Source organism: Aotus nancymaae, unplaced genomic scaffold (assembly GCF_030222135.1).
Source record: "Aotus nancymaae isolate 86718 unplaced genomic scaffold, 86718_ANA_hifiasm-v0.15.2.pri h1tg000049l, whole genome shotgun sequence".
NCBI lineage: Eukaryota > Metazoa > Chordata > Mammalia > Primates > Aotidae > Aotus > Aotus nancymaae.
Window position 1 is genome coordinate 4,831,261 of NW_026988463.1, and position 21,076 is coordinate 4,852,336.

At 54.1% G+C, this 21,076-nt stretch overlaps 1 protein-coding gene across 1 annotated transcript in view; it reads right to left on the reverse strand.

The window, feature by feature from the left end:
- The window catches only part of PPL (periplakin), a 57,998-nt gene that overhangs the window by 7,861 nt on the left and 29,061 nt on the right, over nucleotides 1-21,076 (reverse strand). Inside the window, 15 exon segments of the mRNA XM_012448233.3 lie at nucleotides 215-408; nucleotides 1,628-1,766; nucleotides 1,852-2,030; nucleotides 3,070-3,227; nucleotides 3,428-3,525; nucleotides 4,344-4,495; nucleotides 5,161-5,307; nucleotides 5,499-5,621; nucleotides 7,580-7,675; nucleotides 9,217-9,324; nucleotides 9,448-9,609; nucleotides 11,660-11,701; nucleotides 11,794-11,919; nucleotides 12,951-13,071; nucleotides 14,119-14,273. Of these exon segments, the coding sequence (XP_012303656.3) occupies nucleotides 215-408; nucleotides 1,628-1,766; nucleotides 1,852-2,030; nucleotides 3,070-3,227; nucleotides 3,428-3,525; nucleotides 4,344-4,495; nucleotides 5,161-5,307; nucleotides 5,499-5,621; nucleotides 7,580-7,675; nucleotides 9,217-9,324; nucleotides 9,448-9,609; nucleotides 11,660-11,701; nucleotides 11,794-11,919; nucleotides 12,951-13,071; nucleotides 14,119-14,273 (2,000 nt within the window).

Sequence of the window (21,076 nt, forward strand, 5' to 3'; positions counted from 1 at the left end):
ATACACATTGACTTGCAGAGATGCCGATTGTGGATTACAAGAGCCGGTAACCATGACTCAAAGGAGAGACCACAGCGTCGTCAGAGGATCTGACAAACTCACCAAAATAAAAACAGCAAAATCTGTGGGACATAGCTAAAGCATTGCTTACAGGGAACTAGATCGCATTCTCATATTAGAAAAGAAAAATGGGCACCACCCACTGTACCCTCACCTGCGCTCCACCTGCTGGCACAGGTTGTCGAAACGCTGGCTCAGCTTGTGAACCTCGGCCTCCTGGCGCTCCAGGTCTGGGCAGTGCTCCTGGAAGCGGCTGGCCAGCATGCTTGAGCACTGCTTGGCCGCCTGCAGATTCCGCTCCACCTCGCCCAGGAGAGACTTCTGGGCCTGTAACTCAGAGGCCAGGGCCTGGAGGGGCAGAGGAGGAGATGGTGGTGATGCTGTGGCCACAACTCCCAGAGCCAGGCAACAACAGCCCCGGAAGGCCCTGGGCCGTTGGCTATGGGAGGGTGGGTAAGGCCAGCAGCAGGAAGGACCAGAGCCTTGCTCTGCACATCTCAAACCTGGGTCACTTCTGCCATCTTCTGTTTTATTACAACGAACAAAGCCCTGAAAAACTAGCTTCTAAAAACTCTGCAGCAGGCAGCTCATGCCCGGCACTGGAAAAGCCTGCCTGCCACTATCTGGCCGTGAGGCCTTGGCAAAAGCAAGTTGTGAGATGGAGTGTGAATAAGGGGCCTCGGGTCACAGCCTTGAATGTTTTCTTTGCTCAGGCAGGCAACATGTGAAGCTGGCCCGTGGCAACTGCGAGGGGAAAGCAGGCCGAGAAGGCAGCTGCTTCTCTGACCACTGACTTACCCTGTGGGCTACAGCCCAGGATGCCAGCTCTGCTCAGCAAGAGATACCGGGAACCTGGATTGTTTACGTGCCTTTTTTTTTTTTTTTTAAGAGATAGGGTGTTGGGTGGGCACGGTGGCTCACACCTGTAATCTCAGCACTTTGGGAGGCCGAAGCGGGTGGATCACCTGAGGTCAGGAGTTCAAGAGCACCCTGAACAGCATAGTGAAAGCTCGTCTACTAAAACTACAAAAAAGTTAGCTGGGCGTTGTGCTGGGCACCTGTAATCTCAGCTACTCAGAAGGCTGAGACACGAGAATTGCTTGAACCCAGGAGGCAGAGGTTGCAGGGAGCCAAGATTGTGCCATTGCACTCCAGCCTGGCAACAGAGCAAGAAAAAAAATCTATTTCAAAAAAAAGAGATAGAGTGTTGCTATGTTGTCCAGGCTGGACTTGAACTCCAGGGCTCAAGCAATCCCACCTCAGCCTCCTGACGGGCTGGCATTACAGGCATGCACTACTGCATCGGCTATTACAGATATTCGATCCTAAAATGCTGGCACCCAAAATCCCATAGGTCACCCAGATCCCATGAACAGCTTGGATTTGTGCTGCCAGCCACCATTTGCGAGCCAGCCACCATTTGCAGTTCCCAATTTGCCACACAGGGCATTCCAAACCCAGAGAGACTGGACGCCGGTGTCCTCGGCTGTCCAGACAGGGCGAGTGGATGTGCCTGATGCCCCACCTCCTCAGAGCAGGACTCCCAGGACTCAGACCCCAGACTCACTGCCAGCTCCCGCCCCTTGCTGTCCAGGACACGGCTGCTCTCAGGCACGGTGTTGTCCTGATTCAGACGGTTCTCCTGTGTGGCCAGCGACTCCCAGCCTTGCTGCAGGCTCTTCTCCAGGTGGTTGGCCACGTCAACCCTGAGGATACCAGTTAGGCATTGGGGGGTGCCCAGCCAGCCCCCCGAATCCACCCCAACCTCCATGCTGCCCGCCTGCCACCCACTTCTCCTGGGCCAAGTCCAGCAGCTGCACCAGGCGCTCATATTTCCGGTTGGTGTCCTCCACCCGGGTCCTCAGCAGGGGTGTGGTGCCGCTGCCCGGGAGGGCCTGGATGAAGGCTTCGCCCTCGGCCGCACTCCGCGTCTTCTCAGGCTCGATCTGTAGCAGCTCGTTGGTGATGTTCTGTGGGGATCAGGGCCCCTCTGTGTTGGACACAGCCAGGCAGCCCCTTCCCCTGAGGATGTGCCCAGAGTGGGCACAGATTCCCACATCAGGGACGGCAGAAGCAGCCGGAGAGGCCTGGCACACTCAGGATCTGACCCGGGGTCTGGACGCCAGCCTGAGGGCTGCATTTTTCATGAGCATCCCAGGGAACTGCTGCAGGTTCTCCGTGGACCACATGACACCAACAGCACCTGGGCAGCTGCCAGCCTGTGCTGTACTAAGCATGTGGATGCTTCTGTTTAATCTTTGCGGCAACCCTGGGAGGTGGGTACTATGACTCCACCCACTCGTGGGTGGGGGGGCGGCGTGGCAACACCCAGCAACTTAGATTTGTGGGGTCAGGCTACACCCAAGGACCACCATCCTCTCGCCCTGATTCGGCCCTCACTGGGAGGCCCCCTCAGGGGCTATGGCACCTCTCCAATCCCAGATCCCCTTCTGTAAAATTGGAGTGCTACTCCCTGCCTCAGAGGGCTGTGTGAAGGATGGAGGAGACTTTGTGTAGGAAAGGAGGTGGGGGTGGCGGCCCTGCCACGTGCTCCCTGGCATCAGCTGTGTCCTTGCCACTGCCTGCAAGCAGGGCACGCCCATCCTACTGAAGACACTGAGGTCTGGGGTTTAGCCAACGTGACTGTGGTCAAGCCAGCCAGTGACCCGGCCCTGCGGAATTCCAGAGTCCACATGCTGTGCCAGGTGCCCAGTTGACAAGCCGTGCAGGGACAGTGCAAACCTTGCCAGGTCTTTCTCCTGGGGATGTGTCTGGAAAGAGCCCAGGCACCTCCCTGGAGGCCTGGTCCTTGCTCGGGAACCTGGGGAGGTGATGGGAGCAGCCCTGCCACCTCCACAACTAGGGACCCGGTTACATGCAGCAGGCTGTCTTTGTCAGACACGTGCAGTGAGTGTCTCAGGACCCCATGGGGAAAAGACCTCGAATAGGGGCCCCGGGGGCCAGTGCAGGACTCCCCAGGCCCCACCTGTGCTCTTGACCCGCAGGTACCTTGAGGTTCTTGGCCCGCTCGGCACTGTCCTGCACAGCCCGGCCTTGCTCCAGCGGTGGCCGCAGGATCCCTGTGATGGCCTTCTCCTGTCGGTCCAGGTCGCTGGCCACCTTGTCCAAGCCAGCCAGCAGCTGGCGCCCCTGTAGGTCAGAGGCATCTGTGGAAAGAGGGAGGACACAGGCAGGAGTGACAGTGGGTCAGGGGTATGAGGCCCAGGGAGGGACCTAGGTGACCAGCACCTGCCCTACCCCACCCCCTGCACCAGACCCCTGCTGTCCCATCCACAGCACAGACCCTGGGTCCAGCCCCTCTTCCCTGGCACCCCGAGAGCCTCAGTCGAGTGGCCCTGGCACCCACCTCCGGGGTTCTCGGTCTTCAGCACCTCATACCGACGCTGCAGCGTGCGTTTGCTCCCGGCTGCCTTCTGCCGCACACTCTGGTACTGGCTGCCTAGGCTGTGAGGACAGGAATGAGCTGGGGACCTGGGCAGCCCACCACCCTCCTGCACCCACAGAGGCGGGACTGCGGACCCTGGCTGGGCAGACACCCCAGAGGAGCCTACGGCTCCTTAGATGCAGACAGAAAGCGCTAACTGTGGTAATGGCCTTTCCGTGCTCCTGGGCTCAGAACCCTTCTTCCTCTCTCCCTCCTTCCCTCTTCCTTCTCCATAGGAAGTCTTACTACCTACAGTAGTCTGTCCAATAGTCTTCACCAAGATGTTACCTCTGAGGAAGCATACACAGCAGATGCTCAATAAATACTTGAATAAATAAAGCCATTCCCGGAATCATCCACTCATCCAGCAGGGAGTTCCTGGGCACCTACTTTGCACCAGGTACTGAACTAGGCCTTGGAGAGAGGAAATTCAAGAAGCCCAGGCCCAACGAAACTGATGGATACATGAGTCACTAAATAAAAAGCAGCGCATGCAGTGGAAGAAGGTGCCTGGGAGCCAAGAGGAGGCAGCTCTTATCCTAGCTGAGTCCTCCAGTCGAGGAGCTGGGGTCTTCAGGTGCAGGAAGCAGTGCTTACAGGAGCCAGAGGCCCTTAGAAACGGCTTGCTGGAAGAAGCCCAGAGCCAGACATGTTTAGCAAGTCAGCCAGCCCAGCGATCTGCCCGTGTCCTGCATGAACCTCCAAAGTAGTGTAGATGGAGAGTGTCAGCGACCCCCCTCCCCACAGGCTGAGTCCGAATGCCTGGGGCTATGAATGGGGCCTGAGAAGCCCCAGGAGTAGGGCTGGTCCGTGCAGGCTCCCGCCTTTGCCCTTGTACCTGTCAGCCAGAGCCAGGGCCTCGGGGTCTGTGGGGGGGATCACAAAGCAGACGGCAGGAGCGATCAGCTTGTTCCCAGCACTGTCTGTGAGCTCCCAGCTCTCCCCGTTGTTCTTCTGCAGGGTGTAGCTGTAGCCCCGTGATATCAGGCCCTGGCAGGGGCAGGCCGGACAGTCAGGATCCCGGCAGGGGCTGAGGAGTGAGATGGCCTGGGAGCCCGGTAGCCATCTCACTCCTGCACCCCTGACTCTCGAACCTGAGGAGCCCTGGCTCTTTGCCTGGACTCTGCCCATCGAGTTGAGGGGGGCACACAGGAGGGGCACAGGTGTTGAGGCTGCCAGCCCAGCAACCCACTTCCATTTCCCTTTGGAGAAGCTTTCCTCCTAATTCCCAGTCCCTGTGGTCTCATTCCTTCTCCATTCCCAAGCTCCAGATGGACATGTGACTTGGACCTGGCCAATGAGAGACTGGCATTCCCCAGCCACAGTCATTGGTATAGGGTGGACACGAATTCTCCAGCCACAGTGATTGGCAGACACATGACTCACAGTGGGCCAATGAGAACCTGCCCTGGGACTTCTGGGGAATGGCTGGGGTTGCCAAGCTGGTGGAACACAGGCCAGGCCAGCTGGGGTGGGGGTCGCATGGGGGTCGCATGGGGGTGTCAGTGTACCTGCATGAGGGGAAGGGTGGGCAGAGTGACACCAACCATGGAAACAGGCAAAGGTTCCCAAGACCGTTGCCTGAGGCCCCGGATCCAGCCATGTTACCCCAAAGACTTTGTAGTGACGTGAACAGAGAAGCTGGCCCCGCGCACCTGCTCCCCCTCGAAGTCACAGAGTGCCTCCACGGGGATGGGCTTGAGCGGCGTCTCCCGGCGGTACCTGAGGGGCACCACCTGCTGGCCTCGCTTCTGCAGCCCCCGTACCACGTCTTCATACTTGTCCAGTACCTTCTCTTGGTCCTGGAGAAAGTGGGGTGGGGGACCGGGGTGAGACAAACAGCCTTTCCCCTGGTGGGAGGGCGCTGAGTGGGGGCTGGGATCAACAGGCGGGGGCTGTGGAGGGCCCTGTCCAGGGCTGAGGGCGGGCGTCGTATAGAGGGGTCCTCCGCTCCCCTGCCCCAAGCCAGCAGGGGTCCTGGGCCATCGCTCACATCCAGCTCCCGCAGTAGCAGCTCAATCTGGTACCGGTCCTTGAAGTCAGGGCCGTATTTCTGGTTTAGGTCCGAGTCCACCTTGCGCAGCAGCTCCTGAGCGTCCTTCATGTCTTTGTGGAACTAGGGGAGAATGTGACCCTGTCACAGCCAGGAAACCACTAGAAGAACCTGGGCTTCTGTTTGAGGCTTCAAGCTCATCCCTCAGATGGGACCCTGTGCTGAACCTGAGGCTCCCTTTGTGAGACAGCCCCACCCTCCCTGAGCCAGCTCCTTGGGGAGAAGCCAGATCCTTTCCCACCCATCCACGAAATGCCACCTCTGTGACATGCTTCCTTTCATATACAAGTAAGTTTTGGGGTGTCTTTAATTCTGTTCCTCTCTCTGTACTAGGAACACCCAGACTTGATACTTTCTTTCTAGGTTTTGATAATAGTCTCCCCTTTATGTTCTCACAAAATCTCTTGACCATTCTTCAGTCTATGAACTCTTGGGTCACTGTCCGCTAACCCCTGGCCCAGTGATTTGCCCCTCTCCTGCATGAACCTCCAAGGGGGTGCAGAGGGGTGTGTCAGTGACCCCCCTCTCCCCACAGGCCGAGCATTTGGGCTGCAGCCATGAACAGCACCTGAAGCCCCCATCGTGCAGCTCAGACAGTGAACGAGGAGGGACATGGGGTCGCCCACATCCAGCTTCCCCCAGACACCTCAGTCCTAAGAGTCACTCGCAGCTTGTTAAGAACTCTCATTCCTCTATAAACAGACAAGCATCCAGCCACAGACGAGTGGATACACGCTGGTCTCTCCGTACCATGGGATATGATTCAGCCATGAAAAGGGGCGAAGCACTGAAAATGCTATGACACGGATAAATCCAGAAAACATGATGCTCAGTGAGACAAGCAAGACACAAAAGGGCGGAGACTGCATGATTCTGCTTATCCTTCACATTCACTCTAGATATAAACATCTGTAATAGGCAAGTCCATAGAGGCAGCAAGCAGACCAGAGTTGACCAGGGCTGGGGGAGCAGGAATGGAGACTTACTGCCTAATCGGTACAGGTTTGTTTTTTTTTTTGAGATGGAGTCTCTCTCTCTGTCACCCAGGCTGCAGTGCAGTGGCACGATCTTGGCTCACTGCAACCTCTGCCTCCCAGGTTCAAGCGATTATCCTGCCTCAGCCTCCCAAGTAGATGGGATTTCAGGTATGTGCCACCATGCCTGGCTAACTTTTGTATTTTTAGTAGAGATGGCGTTTCATCATATTGGCCAGGCTGGTCTGGAACTCCTGACCTCTGGTGATCCACCTGCATCGACCTCCCAAAGTGCTGGGATTACAGGTGTGAGCCACCACGCCCAGCCAGGGGTTCTGTTTGAGGTGATGGAAAGAGTTGGAATAGCTAGTGGTGATGGTTGCATTGTGAAACAATGAATGCCACTAAACTGTACACTTAAAAATGGCAAATTGGCCGGGCACAGTGGCTCACGCCTGTAATCCCAGCACTTTGGGAGGCTGAGAGGGGAGGATCACTTGAGGTCAGGCGTTTGAGACCAACCTGACCAACATGGTGAAACCCTGTCTCTACTAAAAATATAAAAATTAGCCGGGTGTGGTAGTGGGCATTTGTAATCCCAGCTGCTCAGAAGGCTGAGGCAGGAGAGTCACTTTATCTCAGCAGGCAGAGGTTGCAGTGAGCCGAGATGGCACCACTGCACTCCAGCCTGGGTGACAGGGCGAGACTCTCCTAAAAAAAAAAAAAAAGACAAATTTTGTTTTATGTATCTGCATGTATATTATAGATTTAGCAAAAATTAAAACCCCACACACTCATCCCTGGGACCCATGTGACCTGGGGGATCAGACTCTGGCCCCGGTCCCCAAGGAGGATGGCCAGGGGCCAACAAGCTTGGGACATGTCTGCACATGCCATCAGAAGCATGGGCGCTGGGCACCTGGGATGGCAGGCCTGCAAGCCTCCTGGATCAAGCAGCACGAGGCCACGCGTGAGCCAAGGAGGCACTGAGCACTCTCAGAGAGTAGTACCCCTGGTGCTGGGGGTGCTCCTGGGAGAGGTAGGTACCTGGTGGTAGTCCTCCATGTACTTGAGGTGGCTCTCCTCGCAGATGAGCAGGTTCAGGTACTCCTTCCAGTCTGCGTGCACAGCCTCCATGTGTGCCTGCCAGCAGAAGAAGGGGCTGGTCACCATTGAGCAGGTACCGGAGACGCCAAAGGAGGGACTTCTGGGATACTGGACCGGGGCATGGCAGGGGAGGGAGGCATCTGGTATCTGCCTGGGTGTGGCTTCCACAGAGGTAGCCAGCTTCTGCTCAGGGATAGGAGGAGGACAGAGGCATCATGTTAAGGAGCCAGGCCGGGCGCAGTGGCTTACGCCTGTAATCCCAGCACTTTGGGAGGCCGAGGCGGGTGGATCACGAGGTCAAGAGATCGAGACCATCCTGGTCAACATGGTGAAACCCCGTCTCTACTAAAAATACAAAAAATTAGCTGGGCATGGTGGCGCCTGCCTGTAATCCCAGCTACTCAGGAGGCTGAGGAGAATTGCCTGAACCCAGGAGGCAGAGGTTGCGGTGAGCCGAGATCGCGCCATTGCACTCCAGCCTGGGTAACAAGAGCGAAACTCCGTCTCAAAAAAAAAAAAAAAAAAAAAAAAAAAAAAGGGAGCCAAACAGGGATGTCACGTGCGGATGCCCAGGCTGTGCGGTATGCAAGGGGCAAGTGCCGGCTTCGTCTGCCTAAAGCAGTACCTTCAACACATCTGCGCAAAGGCACTGTTGTGGACTGAATAGTGTCCCACCAAATCCATGACCCTGGCTGGGTGCGGTGGCTCATGCCAGTAATCCCAGCACTTTGGGACGCTGAGATAGGTGGATCACCTGAGGTCAGGAGTTCGAGACTAGACTGGCCAACATGATGAGACCCTGTTTCTACTAAAAATACAAAAAATAGCCGTGTGTGGTGGTGTGCGTTTGTAGTCCCAGTTACTCGGGAGGCTGAGGCAGGAGGATCGCTTGAACCCAGGAGGTGGAGGTTGCAGTGAGCCGAGATCAAGCCACTGCACTCCAGCCTGGGCAACAACAATCAAACTCCATCTCAAAAAAAAAAAAGATAGGACATTATTTGGAATAGGATCTTTTCAGATGTCATTAGTTAAGGATCCTGGAATTAGAGTGAGCCCTAAATCCAGTGACTGGTGTCCTTATAAGAGAGGACGCAGAGAGACATGGGGAGAGAAGGCCGTGTGAAGATGGAGGAAGGGACTGGATTGATGCAGCCACATGCCAAGGGCTGCTGACAACCTCCAGAAGCCGGAAGAGCAAGGAAGGCACCTGTCCTAGAGCTTCCAGAGGGAATGGGGTCCTGGAGCACCTTGATTTCAGAAGTACAGACCACAGACCTCTGAGAGAATGCATTTCTGTTGTTTAAAGCCACTAAGTTTGTGGTAACTTGTTGCAGCAACTCTAGGAAACTAATACAGATCCCACAGGGCCTTCAGAAATCCAGGAGCTGAGGGCAGAGGTGACAACAGATCAGGATAAACGGAGGAGACAGAGTCAGACAGAGCCAGAGACAGATGAACACAAGATGCAGCTTGCAGGACCCCCAGCTCCGGGATCTGCCCGAGCTCCAGGTGGCCCACAGGCAGAGGCTGACCAGAAGCCACCCTGGAGGAGATGTGTGGCCTCGGGGAACACGCACCTCAATGGAGTTCCTCCCGGGGTGCTCGGCCTCCAGCAGCTGGTCGCCCTCACTGTGCAGTTTGTTAATTCTCTCCTCTTTGGCCTCCAGGTTCCGGTTGATGAAATTCTGCAATGGGGGGCAGGGGAGGAGCCTCAGTGCCCAGACTGCCAGTCCCATGCTTCCGCCTGGTGGCCCCATGCTCCCCCCAGGGCTGCCTCCTCCCTGGTGCCCCAGGCCCCCCATGCCCACCTCGTACTGGCGCCGGCGGCTGGGGTAGTCGAGGTTGCGGTCGCTCCAGTCGTACTGCATGCGGCCCTTGGCCTGCTGGTCCAGCCAGTACAGCTCGTTGGTACAGCGCTGCATGTAGTCCTGCAGCGAACTCAGGTGCTGCTGCCGGGCCTGTGATGCCACCTGCAGGGGCCGGTGCAAGGACGGGGCTGCATCCTCAGCCCACTGCCACTGCTCGCTTTCCTCCCCAACTCCCGCAGGGCCCAGCTGGCCTGAGGACAAGCCCAGCTTAGCCACTTCCAGGCCAGGCCCCCTTGGACAAATCACCTGACCCCCTAAAACTCATTCATTCATTCAGCAAATGTTTACTGAGCAACTACTATGCGCTGGACGTGGCTCCAGGCACTTGGGATACAGCAGTGAATCAAACACACAAAACCCTTATGGAACTGACGTTTTTGTGAAGGCTGAGTTTACCCATCTGTAAATGGGGAGGATGACGGCCCCAACCTCAGAGGGCACAGAGATTGGCATATAGTTGGTGCTCAATAAATATCAGTAACTGCCGGGCGCGGTGGCTCACGCCTGTAATCCCAGCACTTTGGGAGGCCGAGGCGGGTGGATCACGAGGTCAAGAGATCGAGACCATCCTGGTCAACACGGTGAAACCCCGTCTCTACTAAAAATACAAAAAATTAGCTGGGCATGGTGGCGCGTGCCTGTAGTCCCAGCTACTCAGGAGGCTGAGGCAGGAGAATTGCTTGAACCCAGGAGGTGGAGGTTGTGGTGAGCCAAGACCGTGCCATTGCACTCCACCCTGGGTAACAAGAGCGAAACTCCGTCTCAAAAAAAAAAAAAAAAAAAAAAAAAAAATCAGTAACTACAGCTTCTACTGTTTATCATGATCATCTTATAGAGGGCTAGAAGGAAAGCACCACTTTACGTCTGAGAAGCGGGGGTGGAAGAGAAAGGAGGGATGTTTGCATTTTGGTACATGGGGCCGTACCCAAGCCAGTACTAAGCTAAGAACTTCTGCAACATTAACTCATTTCATCCTCAAAGCGACCCTATAAGACAGGAACACGTAGGAACTCCATTTCACAGAAGAGGAAACTGAGGCTCCCAGAGGCTAAGTAACTCACTCAGTCTCTCACCACCAACACTAAGGGGCAGAGGCAGCGTGGCTCCTAACAGCTACACGATGCTGCCTCTCTATTTGAGTTGTCTGAAACACTGGCAGCGAGGAAGTATTTGCATGACACTCATGCAATTTTTACAAGAATGCATTCTTTAAAGGTTTGGGAAGGAAAATGGAAAGCTTCTGTATAGAAAGCAAGCGGCACACAGCAGGTACTTAATAAGCAGGACAGGCAGTACCCCTGGGTCTATTAAGGTTTTCCCTGAGCAAACAGGGCAAACCTGGCAGCCACTCAGGATGGGGCTGGGGCAGGTCTCTTCCCATCTTGGCCCCTCTGCTGACTGAAGTGTTTACTACACGTCTGTCTTCTTCTTCTTCTTCTTCTTTTTTTTTTTTAAAGACAGGGTCTTGCTGTGTTTCCCAGGCTGGAGTGGAGTGGTACGATCTCAGCTCACTGCTGCCTCCACCTCCTGGGCTCAAGTGATCCTCCCACCTCAACCTCCCAAGTAGCTGGGACCACAGGCATGCCACCAAGCCCAGCTAATATTTAAATTTTTGGTAGAGCTGGAGTCTCACTATGTTGCCCAGGCTGGTCTCAAACTCCTGGGCTCAAGTGATCCTCCTGCCTCTGCCTCCCAAAGCGCTAGGATTACAGGTGTGAGCCACCACACCCAGCTGCTTGTGTCATTTTTAGAAGAATACATCCTTGGCCAGGCACGGTGGCTCATGCCTGTAATCCCAGCACTTTGGGAGGTTGAGGCAGGCGGATCAAAAGGTCAGGAGATCAAGACCATCCTGGCCAATATAGTGTAACCCGGTTTCTACTAAAAATACAAAAATTAGCTGGACGTGGTGGCTCATGCCTGTAGTCCCAGCTACTTGGGAGTCTGAGGCAGGAGAATCACTTGAAACCGGGAGGTGAAGAATGCATTGAGCCAAGATGGCACCACTGCACTCCAACCTGGTGACAGAATGAGACTTCTCAAAAAAAAAAAAAAAATATATATATATATATATATATCCTTGTCCCTCATGACTCTGAGCTTCCCACCCTCTTCCTTTCCCGGGAGGCTTTTCCCCCAGGGAGCTCCTCACCAGCAGTTTCTGGTACTTGGCCCGGAGTTCGCTGTTCTGCTCCTGAGGACAGAGTCAAGGGCACGGGTCAGGGGCAGGATGCAGGTGCGGCCCCCTCCATCCCTGGGTCCCCACCACACCAGCACACGCCCCACCTTGTCCCCATCCTTGGCCAGGTGGGGCCCAATAGCCTTGACCTCGTTGTGGAAGATGTTGTGCTCCTCCACTTGGTGATCCACCAGCGGCAGGTCAGTCCCGAAGCCCTGGCTGCTCAGCTTGTCCTGGCCGGGAAGGCAGAGAAGCAACAGGGAGAGGGTGGGCTGGGGGCTGGGGACATGCAGCCACCCCAGGAGCCTCGGTGGTGGCCATGATGCTGCTCTCTTCCTCATGGGACCCTGTGGTGCCACAGGGAGATGCTGGCCACACCTTCAACCCTGACGTTCCACTTGCTGAGCACTGACCTCCGTATTGTCTTTTATCTCACACAGCCTCAGAGGCCCGCAAGGTTACCGTCCCATCTCGCAGATGAGGACACAGGCTGAGTGAGGCAAGTCACTTGCCCAGGGTCACGCTGCTAATGCTGGGGAAACTGGCCGGGCATGGTGGCTGATGCCTGTCATCCCAGCATTTTTGGAGCCCAAGGCAGGTGGATCACTTGAGCCTAGGAGTTTGAGACCAGCCTGGCCAACGTTGGCAAAAAATACAAAAAATCAGCCAGGTGTGGTGGCGTGCGCCTGTAATCCCAGCTACCTGGGAGGCTGAGGTGGGAGGATCACCTGAGCCTGGGAAGATGCGGCTGCAGTGAGCCATGATCGTGCCACTGTTCTCCAGCCTGGGCAACAGACTAAGACCTTGTCTCAAAAATAAATAAATAAATGAAAAATAAAATTAGGGAAGCTGAGGCTTGAACCTGGGACACCTAGCTGCAGCGGCTGCCTGCTTCTCTGTGGCGAAGGCATAAGAAAAACAGAGACTAGCCAGAAGTCTGGCTGCTCCCACCCCAGCCTGCCCACAAAGCATTGCCAGGACCCCAACACGCCAGGGTTGGAAGGCGGGACCCAGGAGCAGCAGCCAGGCGCAGCTGACAGGCCCCAGAGTCTGAATCACCGCTGCTTGAGCTGTGTGACCCTGACTTGGCGCTGCACTCCTCTGAGCCTCACTTTTCCCATGGGCACACTGGAAAAACATCGGGACCAGGGCTCTCTCCCCGGCAAGACTGGGGATGCTGATTAAATGGTGAGGCTCTCCCTGTACACACACGGCCCCCTCCCTAGCTGAAGCCCTGGAGCCAGTGGCCCCGCCCTGGCCATACCAGTTTCTCCTCCACCAGTGCCGCCCAGTTGACCTGTGGGTCCACTTCCTTCACAGCCAGGCTGTAGATCTGCTTGTGTTTCCCGCGCAGGTTGGTCACGCGTTCCTTCAGCTGACGGATACTGATGGGAAAGAGGCTGCCCGCTTAGTGGGGCTGGTTGGCACTGCCCGTGCCCCAGGAGGGGGCTCCCATCCAGACCCTGGCCTCAGTGGCCTGGAAGGACACGGCGACCATGGTCTTGGGTTCTAGACAATCTCTGCATCCTCTCACCCCCACCCTCCCCTCCTCCCGCCCACTTTCTTTCTTTCTTTTTTTTTTTTTTGAGACAGAGTCTTGTTCTGTCGCCCAGGCTGGAATGCGGTGGCACAATCTCAGCTCAGGGCAACCTCTGCCTCCTGGGTTCAAGTGATTCTCCTGTTTCAGCCTCCTGAGTAGCTGGGATTACAGGCATACGCCACCTCACCCAGCTAATTTTGTATTTTTAGTAGAGACGGGGTTTCATCATGTTGGCCAGACTGGTCTCAAACTCCTGACCTCAGGATCATCTGACCTCAGGTGATCCGCCCACCTCAGTCTCCCAAAGTGCTGGGATTACAGGCGTGAGCCATCATGCCTGCCCCACCCACTTTCCCTCAATTTTCCTTTCCGAATCAGAGTTTCCTGAGGGCCTATTAGGTGCCCAGAACCATAGAAGGTTCTGGAATAAGCAGGAAGGACCTTGTTTTCTGGAGCCTGTCATCCAGCAGGGCCCATGGGGTGGTGCATGCCATGCCAAAGACAAGTCCCAGAGGTCGTGGGGCACTGAGAGAGCCTGGCCCTTGCTGGGGGTGTGGGGCATGGGACAAGCGGGGCTGATTCATCCATGATAAACTGAATGCCAAGTGAGCCAAGGAAGCCAGGGACAGGGCACCAGGCAGTGGGAGAGCTAGCTCAAAAGCTCAAAGGTCAGGCTGGTGGCTCCAGAAAAGAGACATCAACTCCCCGAGTCTCCCTTTCCCTAACTGCAAAATACAGTTGTCAAGAAGATCACATGAGCCTCTGGCGCGTGCCTGGCACCTAGTTAACCCTTGATAACCTCTGATTTGGGATCCCGAATGCTGAACAGGATCCCCAACCCTGGCTCACAGCCCCCGATCGCTCCCTGAGACGAGAAGTGGAAGGGACCTACTCCTCAGCGATCATGTCTCCCTGCGGGTGCTTCATGTGCTTGGCGATGGCTGTGTCTGCCTCCAGCACATACAGCAGCTTCTCCGAGTCCAAGACCTTCTGCAGGGTCACATCCCGTTGTTCAGGCTGCCGACCCTCCTGCAGCCGAGCCACGTCCTGTGAGGGTCACAAGAGAGGGGACAATGAACAGGAGCTGAGAGCGGGCACTGTGGCAATGGGACAGGATGAGCCCCAGTCAAAGGATGAACCTCACGCCTGCTTGTAATCCCAATACTTTGGGAGGCTGAGGTGGGCAGATCACGAGGGGTCAGCAAGGTGCTCCCCTTCTTTCCCTTTTTCTTTTTTTTTGAGACCAAGTCTCGCTCTGTTGCCCAGGCTGGAGTGCAATGGCGCAATAGCTCACTGCAACCTCCGCCCCCTGGGTTCAAATCATTCTCCTGCCTCAGCCTACCAAGCAGCTGGGATTACAGGTGCCTGCCACTACGCTGGGCTAGTTTTTGTATTTTTAGTAGAGATGGGGCTTCACCATCTTGGCCAGACTGGTCTTGAACTCCTGACCTCGTGATCTACCCATCTTGGCCTCTGAAAGTGCTGGGATTACAGGCGTGAGCCACCGCGCCCAGCCTCCTTCTTTCCCTTTGAGTAACGCCTTTCAGGCTTGTCTAGATAGCACAGTTGGTAGTTCCATTTCTTTGTTGCTAAGTGGTATTTCTCAGTTCACTTTGCAAAGTGGGTATTTTACTTATGCCCCTTCCAGCCTGTCCTTAAGCACCCAGCAAACAGAGCTCAAGCACCTACCGTATGCCAGGTGTTGGGACACAGCTGTGAACAGAAGAGACATGGCCTCCCTGCCTGGCACTCACAGCCAGTCTGCGAGATCACCAGGAAGGCCAGTCAAAGGATGAGCCTCACAGAGGTGATTGCAAGTCCCTCCAAGTCAGTGTTTATGAAAGAAATGCACCAGAGGCGGAACGAGGGGGACCTGCTTCAGCTCTGGTGGTCAGGGAAGCCTCTCTGTGGCGGAGACACAAGCTAAGAACAAACGATGAAAGGGACGGGTGTTCCAGTCACAGAACGGCCTGTGCAAAGGTCCTGAGGGAGGAGAGAGAGCAAGCTACAACTAAGCCGTAGTGAAAGGCCGCTGTGGCTGGTAGATAAGGATAGAGATGAAACAGCGCAGACGGGAGGCCAGAGCACAGAAAGGCTGCAAAGAGGGGTCCTGCATAGCTCCACTTGTGCTTAAAGGGGATGCCTCTAGGGGCTCTGCAGGGAGAGGATGTCGGTAGTGAGGCTGTGGGCTGGGAGAGCAGGTAGTGGTCTGTGGCAGCAGCTAGGTGAGAGCAAGGTGGCACCAGCGAGAAGGAACAGAGCGGGGGCAGGGGGGAATATCTGGGAGGGGCCATCGATAGTTGCTGATGAGTACAGGGCTTCTGTTCATTTAGAGAAGAGTGATGGATGGCAGCCAGGACAGCAGGTTTCTAAACACAGCAGGTTAATTCACTGTGTCAATATTTGAGAAGCCCAGCTGTGAGCCTGCACCACGCTAGGTCCTAGGGATGAATCCCTGAGTGATCCCCAGTCCCACAGGGGAGGCAGTCACATGTCAGTAAGGGACTGAGTACAGGTTGGCTGACGCTGGGGCACCCAGAGGCAGCCGCCAATCCCATCCCCTGGCTGGGCCTCAGCATCCCCATCTCTACAATGGGCATAAGGAAAATACCCGCTTTGTGAAGTGAACTGAGAAATACCACTTAACAACAAAGAGAAGGAACTACGAGCCTGAAGAGGTTATTCAAAGGGAAAGAAGCCAGACAGAGCCCACATGATGTGGGATCCATTTACATCAAGTGTCCCAAATAGGCAAGTCCAGAGACACAAAAAGTCTCTGTCTCTTAATTGTTGCCCCAGGCAGGGCTGGGAAGAGGCATTAACAGTAAATAGGCACAAGAGATCTTGTGCTGGACAAAAATGTGCTGAAACTGATTCATGGGCGTGGCTGCGCCCCTTGCTAAAGTTACTCAAAATCATTGACTTGTACACTTGAAATGGGAACATTCTATAAGTAAAATATGTATCCATAAAGTTGTCTTAAAAAAAGAAAAAGCGGCCAAGTGCGGTGGCTCACTCCTGTAGTCCCAACACTTTGGGAGGCTGAGGTGGGCAGATCACGGGGTCACAAGATTGAGACCATCCTGGGCAACATGCTGAAACCATGTCTCTACTAAAAATACAAAAAAGTTAGGTAGGTGTGGTGGTGCCTGTAATCCCAGCTACTCGGGAGGCTGAGAGGTAGGAGAATCGCTTGAACCTGGGAAGCAGAGGTTCTGGTGAGCCAAGATTGTGCCACTGCACTCCAGCCTGATGACAGAGCTAGACTCCATCTCAAAAAAAAAAAAAAAAGAAAGAAAAAGAAAAGAAAAGAAAGACAGAAAAAGGAAAAAAAGAAGAAAAATAAGAAATACACAGAGGCGATGTGGTGCCGGTATGAAGTAAACTTGGCTTCCTATTGGAGGAAGAAAATGTGTTCAGAGTGTCTTTGCCTGGCTAAGTCTGGGAGGGCTGAGGGGTGAACAGGCCTGGCTCCCCAGGGGGTTGGAGGTGAGACTGATGTCTCCAAAAGCCAATGGAGGTCAGGCACAGTGGCTCATGCCTGTAATCTCAACGCTTTGAAAGGCTGAGGCAGGAGGATTGTTTGAGCCCTGGAATGCAAGACCAGCCTGGGCAATATAGGGAGACTCCACTTCTTATAAAATATTTTTTTAAAGTAGCCGGGTGTGATGGTGTGCACCTATCGTCCTAGCTACTCAGGAGGCTGGGGCAGGAGAATCATGTGACTCCAGGAGTTTAAGGCTGCAGTGAGCTAAGATTGCACCACTGTACTCCAATCTGGGCAGCAGAGTGAGACCCTATCTCAAACAAACCAACGTATCCAAAAAACCAATGGAACCAGGCATCCCCCAACCCTGGGGTACGCTGGCCAGTTAATTACAACAAAACATCACACTTCTTGGCTTGGAGTGGAATTTTATTCACTCCACTATCACCAGCTTCCCTGAGCTGCAGATCAAAGATTAATTTTGCAAAAGGAGGAAGTCTATTAATCATTGCCTAATTCATGAAGCTGCCAGGTGGGAATGCAAGCTCTCTCAAAACACTGGCTGAGAGAGAAAGAGGACATCTAGCTGAGGGAGGCTAGTGTGCAAAAGTTCAAAGTCAGGCAGAACTGATCGATGGTGAGAGACTGGCATAGGGTTGACCTCTGAGGGATATTAACTGAGGAGATGGCCAGGGAGCTTTCTAGACAGTGTTATCCATCTTGCCCCAGACAGTAGTAACATGGGTATCTACTGATGCAAAAATTCACCCAGGTGAAGTCTTCAAATGCAGACCCTTCTATACAGTTTATATAAATTATACCTTGATGAAAAAGTTTTTAAAGTCATAGGGGCCAGGCGCAGTGGCTCACCCCTATAATCCCAGCACACTGGGAGGCCTAGGCCAGGGGATTGCTTCAGCTCAGGAGTTTGAGACCAGCCTGGGTAACACAGTGAGATCCTATCTCTAAAAAATATATAAAAATTAGCCAGGCATAGTAGCATGCGCCTGTAGTCCTAGCTACTTGGGAGGTTAAGGTGGGAGGATGGCTTGAGCCCAGGAGGTTGAGGCTTCAGTGAGCTGTGATCATGCCACTGCGCTCTAGCCTGGGCAACAGAATGAGACTCCATTTCAAAAAAAAAAAAAAAAAAAAAAAGTTTAGTTCACACCTATCACCCCAGCACTTTGGGAGGCTGAGGCGGGTAGGTTACCTGAGGTCAGGAGTTCAAGATCAGCCTGGCCAACAAGATGAAACCTCGTCCCTACTAAAAACACAAAAATTGGCTGGGCATGGTGGCACACGCCTGTAATCCCAGCTATTCAGGAGGCTGAGGCAGGAGAACTGTTTGAACCCAGGAGGTGGAGGCTGCAGTGAGCTACCACTGCACTCCTGGGCAACAGAGGGAGACCCTCTCAAAAAAAAAAAAAAAAAAGAAAAAAAGAAATAAATAAAGAGAGAGAGAAAGAAACAAAGAAAGAAAGAAGGCAGGCAGGTAAAAATAGTTCAGGCCAAGCACACATGGCTCATAACTATAATCCCAGCACTTTGGGAGACCGAGGCAGGAGGATGGCTTGAGGCCAGGAGTCAAGACCAGCCTGCACAACATAGCAAGACCCCGTCTCTACAAAAATAAAATAAAAATGGTTCAAAATTATATCCCAAATACATGCTTGTTATTCAGAGTCATTACTCCAGCGAAATAAAATGAGAAGGTTAAACCCTATTCTTTCTTTCTCCCTCTCTCTCTCACACACACACACACAAAGGTCAAACAGATATACACCAATATGTTAATAGTCAATGGATACCTCTGGTGGTGGAATTCTACATGATTGATTTTATTGATTGATTGATTAACTGAGGCCAGGTCTCTCTCTGCTGCCCAGGCTGGGTGCAGTAGTGTGATATTGGCTCACTGCAGCCTTAACCTCCTGGGCTTAAGCGAGCCTCCCACCTCAGTCTCCCGAAGAGATGGGGCGACAGGCACACACACCACCATGCCTGGCTAATTTTTCATATTTTTTATAGAGATGGGTTTTCACCATGTTGCTCAAACTGGTCTCAAACTCCTGGGCTCAAGCCACTTGCCTGCCTAGGCCTCCCAAAGTGCTGGGCTTACAGGTGCAAGCCACTGCGCCTGGCTTATGATCTTAATTTGCTTTGTTATGCTTGTTTATCCATCCTGAAATGTGTGTGATGAACACGTTACTTTTGTTATGAGGAAAAGACACACCCCCAAAAGATGTTTGTTTTAAGAAAGAAAAAATCCACCACCCCAGGGGGTCCCAGATGGCAGGGGATGTAACTAAAAATGACAAGGGGAGCTTATGGGAGGGAACAGGTGCAGGCTGGCTGGGCAGAAGCCAGGGAGGCAGGAGGTGGAGGCCCAGGAGGGTATGGAGGGCAGGACCCCAGGCAGGAGGCTGGGGTGAGGCCCACTCCTGGGGCCCCTGCAGGGGACAGCTGGTGGCGGAGAACAGAGTCTCCACGTGCCTGCCCCCTGCACCCCTGCAGACTATGCCCACCCCAGCCCACCCACCCGCTCCGGTCTCTCAGCTGCTCTGGACAGGCCCTCAGAGGGTGGGCAACTGGGCCATCAGGGGCAGCCCAGGGGGTTTGGACACCTGTGGCTGGGCCTGGGGACTGCAGTGTGGCTAGGAAGACCTTGACCTCCCTGCTGACCTCTCCACCCTCAGCCCCCCAACTCCTCTGGTTCCACCTTTTTTTTTTTTTCCAGACAGTCTCACTCTGTCGCCAGGCTAGAGTGTAATGGCGTGATCTCAGCTCATTGCAACCTCCCCTCCCAGCTTCAAGTGATTCTCCTGCCTCAGCCTCCCAAGTAGCTGGGATAACAGGTGTGCACCACCATGTCCCGCTAATTTTTGCAGTTTTATTAGAGACAAGGTTTCACCATGTTGGCCAGGCTGGTCTTGAACTCCTGACCTCAGGTGATCCACCCACCTCTGGCCTCCCAAAGTGCTGGGATTACAGGCGTGAGCCTCAGTGCCCGGCCTGGTCCCACCTCTTAGTTGCCTCCTCAGTAGGGACACCAGAAGAAATACAGACCGCCAGTTACATTTGATTTTCAGATAAATAATAATGTTTTAGCAAAAGCCTATCCCTGATAATACATGTGCTTTCCTGTTACTAAAAAATGATTTGTGGCCGGGCGCGGTGGCTCACGCCTGTAATCCCAGCACTTTGGGAGGCCGAGGCGGGTGGATCACAAGGTCAAGAGATCGAGACCATCCTGGTCAACATGGCGAAACCCCGCCTCTACTAAAAATACAAAAAAAATTAGCTGGGCACGGTGGCGCGTGCCTGTAATCCCAGCTACTCAGGAGGCTGAGGCAGGAGAATTGCCTAAACCCAGGAGGCGGATGTTGCGGTGAGCCGAGATCGCGCCATTGCACTCCAGTCTGGGTAACAAGAGCAAAACTCCGTCTCAAAAAAAAAAAAAAAAAAAAAAAAAGATGTGTTCTGAAATACAAATGTAACTGGGCATGTTGTATTTTATTTGCTCAGTCTGCTAACTCCACCTCCAGGCTGATGCTGGCACCGTCTCTGTCACTGATTTGTCACCCTAGCCCCTTCTGAACCTCAATTGCTCCAGGCTACAAAACGGGCATCAACTCAGTTGCACCAGGCTGAGGAGGTGGAAGGTTCAAAAAGAAGGCGATCATTCCAGCGGCTCGTGTGTCCCGCAGGGTACAGAGGCTTCGTGATGTTGAATCCATGGGGCAGTTCTTAGGCCCATGTTGCAGAAGGGGAAACTGAGGCTCAGAGAGGGGAAAGTGATTTGCCCAGCTATTTTCTCTCTCTTCTCCAAAAAACGTGGAGGAAGAGCTGCACCCTGAGTGCTGGCCGCAGCAGGATGCGCAGTGAGAATGATACTGATGATAATAGCCCTGCACTGTATCTGCATAGTCTCATTCAGTCTTTACAACCACCCCACCGGATGGGAATGAACACTCCTGCCCGTTTAGGGAGAATCCTGTTCATGGGGAGGTGGGATGGCTCACTTGCCCAAGGTCACCCAGCAAGGACAAGGCTGGGTTCCTTTCTTAGAGCCTGACACCATGGCGCTCCTTCAGGCAGGAAACACTTCGCACAGGGCGCAGGGGGCGGCAGGAACTTAGTACTCGGTGGGTACTGGTATTAACAACAATGGTAAGGTTCCTCTGGCAGAGCAGGGCTTCCTTACCTCGGCACCCCTGCCCTGCAGTGAATGGTAGGGTGTTCCACAGCATCCCCGATCCCCACTTCCCACCAAATGGACGCCCAGAGCACCTTCCTTCCAAGTTGTGACAACCAAAATGTCTATGCATGTTCCCTGGGGGCCAGAATCATCCCTGAATGAGAA